General features: G+C 43.5%; 1 protein-coding gene across 1 annotated transcript in view; it reads left to right on the top strand.

The window, feature by feature from the left end:
• Positions 1-3,315: 3,315 nt before the first annotated feature.
• Positions 3,316-5,980, top strand: part of LOC102854228 (pro-neuregulin-2, membrane-bound isoform-like) — a 3,591-nt gene continuing 926 nt past the window's right edge. The window contains exons 1-2 of the mRNA XM_006884171.1: positions 3,316-3,336; positions 5,058-5,643. Coding sequence (XP_006884233.1) covers positions 3,316-3,336; positions 5,058-5,643 — 607 coding nt within the window. The remainder of the gene's footprint in view (positions 3,337-5,057; positions 5,644-5,980) is intronic.

The raw sequence follows: 5,980 nt of genomic DNA, 5'->3' as shown, positions 1-5,980 counted from the left end.
TGCTAAGATGAAATATGTATGCAAACAAGTCTTACAGCTTAATTGTTCTAAGGAGGGTAGAAAATATCCATGAAAATTATATCTTCACATCATTAATCTAGGAGAGGAGTGAGTTGATATAAAACCAAAATCTGCTACTCTCTCGTTAATTCTGATGCAGGACAACCCTCTTTTGAGTTTCTGAAGCTGTAGACATCATTACAAGAGGAGACTGTCCCATCTTTTACCTATGGGGCAGCTGATGGATTTGAACTGCTGACCTTTCGTGTAGCAGTAGAATATATAACACACTATGGAGTAGGAAAAAGGTTTTTTTTTAAATAAATATTTTTCAGAGAAGTTTGTGTTTGATAGTAATAAACTGCTTTATAATGTATTAAGAGGGAGCACTGATAGCCTATTGGGTGAAAGTTGTGCTGCCAATCGAAAGGCATGCAGTTCAGAGCCACCAGCTGTTCTGTGGAGAAAGATGAACAATTTCCTCCTGTGTGATTTATGGTCTCTGAAAATCTGTCGGAGACAGTTCTGGGTCAGTTCTTACTTGAAAGTACATAACAACAATATATTAATAGCAGTATTTGTGCATTTACTGACTCTGCAAACCAGTTCTTTAAAACTTTATTGTTTTTACTGCCTTGAGTTCCATCCTTCCTTGACACAGTATTAGGGTAATACATGGGGGTATATTACCACACCAAACCATGACTAAGTTGCCAATATTTATGGATATTGAAAAATGCTCCACTAAATGATTTAAAACAGAACTAGAAAGCATAGTCATTACTTAAAACAAATTAGTCTGGCCAGAGAGATAGGACCCTGAAACATTTGCTATTCAATAAAAGAAAAGAAAAATAAAAAAGGTTGGAAAGTGAAGAGGCAGGATATAAATTGCAAATAGAGCAGTACAAGTTAGGGGGGTCTTCATGATGAGTGGTTAGTATTTAAGAAAAGAGAGGTTACATGGGGAGATATACCTCTACAGATGCATAATACCTGTAGAGACTGTTTGCAAAACTGGTTCCAATTATTCACCTGCCCTTTGATCAGGTTTTTCTCAGTTCTTCACACTGAGAGAGTCTAATCCTCTATCCCTGAAATCTGAGTTGCTCTGATAATAAAGACAAAGAAGTTGAGTTCTGAGCCTTGTGTGACACTTGGAAAAGGGCTATTTGCATTGAGTCAACTTAAGCTAAACATCATCATAAATGGAGAAAAGACTAAGTTGTCAAAGATTTACTTTTACTTGGATTCACAATTCACTGGAATCAGCAGCCAAGAAATCAAAAGACATGTTACAATGTTCAAAGGGCTGTCACGGCATCTCCAATGTGCTAACGTGCGAGGGGGCCAGCTTTAAGACTGAGGTGTGCTTGGTCCAAGCTACGGTATTGTGTTACCTTTTTTATTGTTGTTTTAATGCAAGTATACCGAAAGGTTGGGTTTTCATTCACTCATTGTTGCACATTTTCCTCCTTCTCCCTGTCTACTCCCTTTCCCTTCCCCCAGTCCACTTTGCAAAGCATCTCTTGTTCCATACTATTGTCTTATACATAATAATCATATATTCCTTTCAGTTCTTCCTCTCAACTGTTTCAATTTAGTGTTAATCACCTCTCCATTCTTTACAATATTTTTTTCTCCATTGCCTTAACTTTCCCTGGGGGCGTGGCCTCCAGTTGTCTTAACTGCAGGCACATGGTTCACCACTGATCAGCATCTTCAACATCATCAACAGTTGTGAGGTCAGCGTAAGAGTGTTCTAACCAGACTGTAGAGAGACTGTAGTGATGCAAACGTGAAAGAGCCCTGGGGACGGAGGCTACGTTAAAGATTTTGCTTGTGGGACAATTGATGGAAGAGTTGACTTCTGACAGCTATAAGACAGAGCTTGTTGATGATTAAGGAACTGCAACCAGGCTCCTTCTTAGAGGCAAGGACAGTGAAACTTCATCTCTCATACTTTGGACAAATCTTCAGAAGCCCTTAGTCCTTGAAAAAAAAGAAGGCACCATGTTTGGGTAAGTACAGGGTCAATGAAAGAGAGGGTTGACACAGTGACTGTAATCATGGGTTTGAACATGGTAGAGATTGTGCTGGACGTTGCAGAAGAGGGCAAGATTTTTCTTTTTCATAGGGTCTTCAGGAATTGTAGTCTACTTAGCAGCACCTTCACAACTACTACTGGTGAAATTATGGCTAACATTGAAAAGAATGGAAGTCTCAGAACACTTAGTTGTGCTCATGTGAAACCTATACTGAGATCAAAAGGCTGTTGTACAATCAGAGCAAGGAAATATTGCGTTGTTTAAAATTAGGAAAAGTATGTGTCAGGGTTGTATCCTCTCTCCAGACCAATTTAATCTGTGCGCTGGGTAAATCATTCAAGAAGCTGGACTCTGAAGAAGAATTCAGTGTCAGAATTGGAGGAATACTCATCAGTAACATTCATTATGCAGATGACACAACTTTGCCTGTTGAAAGTGAGGAGGACTTGGAAGTGTTTGCTGCAAAAGAGCAAAGAAAATAGCCTTCAATATGGATTACGTCTCTACATAAAGAAAGCAAAAATTCTCACTACTGTACTTACAGGCAACATCATGTTAGATGGAGAAAAGACTGAAACTGTCAACAACTTCATCTTGTTAGGATTCACAATCAATACATTTGGTACTTGCAATCAGGAGATCAGAAGATGTATTGCATTGGCAAAGTCTGTAGGTAGGAGCCTCTCCAAATTATTGAGGAGTAATGATGTTAGTTTGAGGACTAAGATATGCCTTATTCGGGCCATGGTCTTTTCAGTCACTTGCTCTGTATGTGCACATACATATGTATGTGAGCTGTACAGTAAATAAAGATGACAGAAGAACTGATGCCTTTGAATTTTGGTATTAGAGAACTGAAGATCCCAAGGACTGCTAAAATAAAAAAACAGATATGTCTTGAAGAAGGTGCAGCCAGAGTCCTCCTTGAAGGCAAAGATGATAAAACTTTGTCTCACATACTTTGGGCATGTTGCTAGGAGAGACAGTTCCTTGGAGACAGATATCATGCTTGGAAAGGTGGAGGATTAGCAAAAAAGAGGAAGACCTTCAACCAGGTAGATTGACACAGTGACTGAAGCAATGGGTTAAAGTGTATCAGAGATTGTAAGGCTGGCACTGGATAGGACAGGGTTCAGATCTATTGTTCATAGAGTCACCATGAGTCGTACTCAACTCGATGGCACCTAACAACAACAAACCTACTGGATAAGATGATCAGAGACAAAGTGGAACAAAGTGTGTTATCTAGGTAATATTTGGACTCCCCATGCCAGGGTGCTCCTTAGAGGTAAGGATGGTGAAACTTTGTCTCACACATTTTGGCCATGATGTAAAGTGTCAGCCAAAGTCCTTGGGAAAAGGCACCATGTTGGACAAAGTAGAGGGTCACTGAAAGTCAGGAAGATCTTCAGGGAGATTGGTTGAGATATGACTGCAAGACTGAGTTTGAGCAGGGTGGAGATCATGATGATGGTGGCAAGGTTTTAATCTGTTGTGTATATGATCTTTGTGAGTTACAGTCTAATCAACAGTACCCAACAACAAAAAGGTCCAGAAGAATTCTCAGCTGAGCCCAAGCGAACTTTTCTAATGTAGAACTATGGGCTAAATTAGTGGTTCTTGTTTCAGACCAATGCAAGTTGGAATAATTTATTATTCAGTACATTGTTGTGTGCTATTGGGCATAGTTATCCCAAGAGATTGTTATATTATATTGACAGATATTATAAAGTATGGCTTAAAAAGATGAAGAGGACGGAAAAAGATTCTAAACTGGGGTTAAATCCCCCAAACTTTCAGAGACAGAAATGTGTGAGGTCTGGTCAAGGAAAAGTGGACAATAGTATTGGCTGTCTGAATCACTCTCTGTTGATAAATAGCTAGGGGCACCAGGGTTCCAAGGAACATCCACTTGAGGCCATGCCTGTCCTGTCATGCTGCTGTGCCGGGGCATTCTTCAGGAGCACTCCATCAGGACACAGGCAAGTGTTGAAACATGTTGTACACAGCAGGCCTGGCCACTCCAAGTAAGTTTTGAGAAAATGAGAGATTCTCTTTCTAGTCACCTACCTTATTCTCAGGTTAAAAAAAAAAAAGTTATTTATATAATGTAGTTCTCATAAAACTGCTAGAAGGAACGTGTAGAATCCCAGCATGCCAAAACATCAATGCAGTGTACATGTTTTGAATCTTAATATTCGTAATGTGGACTTATTTGCACAATGAACAACGTTTGCTCAGGTTTATCCGGGTCATTGCTGCTGTTGTTGTGTACTTTCGAGTGGGAGCCATCCATATCTGAGCCTCTGGCCAGTTTCCAGAGGCAGTTAATCACATGGGAGATTGCCTATCCTTCTCTCAAAGAGCAACTGGAGGATTCAGGAAGGCAGTGCAGCTTCTTGCCACACAATCCCCCCACACACACCCCGAGTCCAAAAGAGCATATAAGAAAATATAAATATTTAAATTTTAAAATGTGTTATTTCTTTTAAGTAGACCTTGCTTCAAAAGAAAGTCCCTGAGGTTCTTGCTTTAGAAGCAGCACCTTAAGCTTGGGTAGGGGCTGGGGAAGAAATTTAAGTGAAACCTGTTTAACCTTGAAGCCTTCTTGTCTGGGATACTTTATCCAGTGGCCACAGAAGCTTTTTTCATGTTACTGCATTTTTTTTAAAATGATCTTGATTAGTTGATTAAGTGCTATAAACTTTATACAAAAAGGCCTCATTGAGCAACTATTTTATTCAAGCTGCCCCAATCGGTAGTACATCGCGTGTAACAAATCGTGGTGAACTAGAAATTTCAGTAGAAGATAGCGGTGATGCAGACTGAAGCAATTCATTACACAAGAACAGAGCAAAAGAGGCGTCATACCTGAAGCATACACGGCGTGTGCGTGTCTGAAGGGCGGGCAGAGTATCACAAAGTTATTTTAATTGCTGCTAATCTCCTGTGAACATGTTGCTCCTTTCTGACTCTCAAGTAACCGGTTCACAGTAAACTTTTTGAAAGGAGGACGGGACTCATCTCCTGTGTTGCGCTCTGCCTTCTCAGCCTGCCACCCACCTGCCTTTGGGCATCCAGCGCAGACTAACAGGTCCCCGATTACTGAAGCGTCACCTCTCACTTCCCAGTAAAATCTCCGCAGCCCACTCGGACTGCAGCCTGTTTGCAGCCGGTCCTCCCATTGCAGCAACCAGGGCGACGGAGAGAGAGGAGGCGCGCAGGGAACAGAAGACAGTGGAGGGCAAACTCTGTGGCCCTGCTCGGAGACCAGGATGGGGAGAGGCGGCTCCAGGGGAGTGCGCACCACAGGTAAACAGGCTGGAGAGGAGCGGGGCGCTGCCGCTGCCGCCTTGGCCACCCTGCGATTTCCAGGCACGCAACTCCGCCTCCAGGGCTCTCTCCCTCGCACTCTCGCCCAGCCGCTTGCTCGCAGCCTCAGCAGCCGCCGCAGCATCACTTCACACAAAGGACTGTTACCCGCTGAGCAGCTCCTCCACCTCCACGTCCTCCTCCAGTGACAGCAGCCCCGACAGCAGGGTTCTGGTGCGGCGGCGGCGCCCGGGAGAACCTGTCACTCTCAGCAACCGAGGCGGTGGCAGCAGCTTTCTTCTCTTTTGCTTTAATTTTATCCCCCCCCCCCTAATATCTCTTCTTCGCTTTTCTGTGGTTTCACCTGCCTCATCCCTTCCTCCCTCCTCCGCCTCCTCCTCGCATAAACAACTCTCCCCCACACCCCCCACCCCAAATAAATAAATAAATAAAAGGAGGAGGGTCAGGGGGGAGGAGGAGTGGCGCTGTGGGGGGGCGGCTGGAGGAAAGGGGAGGCAGCGCGAGGGAGCGAGGCAGAGTCCGAACAGACAGCCCAGAGCCCGCACGCACCTCGCACCATGAGATGGCGACGCGCCCCGCTCCGCTCCCCGGGTGCCGGC

This window comes from Elephantulus edwardii, unplaced genomic scaffold, assembly GCF_000299155.1.
Source record: "Elephantulus edwardii isolate Elephantulus edwardi_28Jun2011 unplaced genomic scaffold, EleEdw1.0 scaffold00031, whole genome shotgun sequence".
Taxonomy (NCBI): Eukaryota; Metazoa; Chordata; class Mammalia; order Macroscelidea; family Macroscelididae; genus Elephantulus; species Elephantulus edwardii.
Note: the sequence above shows the minus strand (reverse complement) of the source record. Positions and strands in the feature narration are given on the sequence as shown.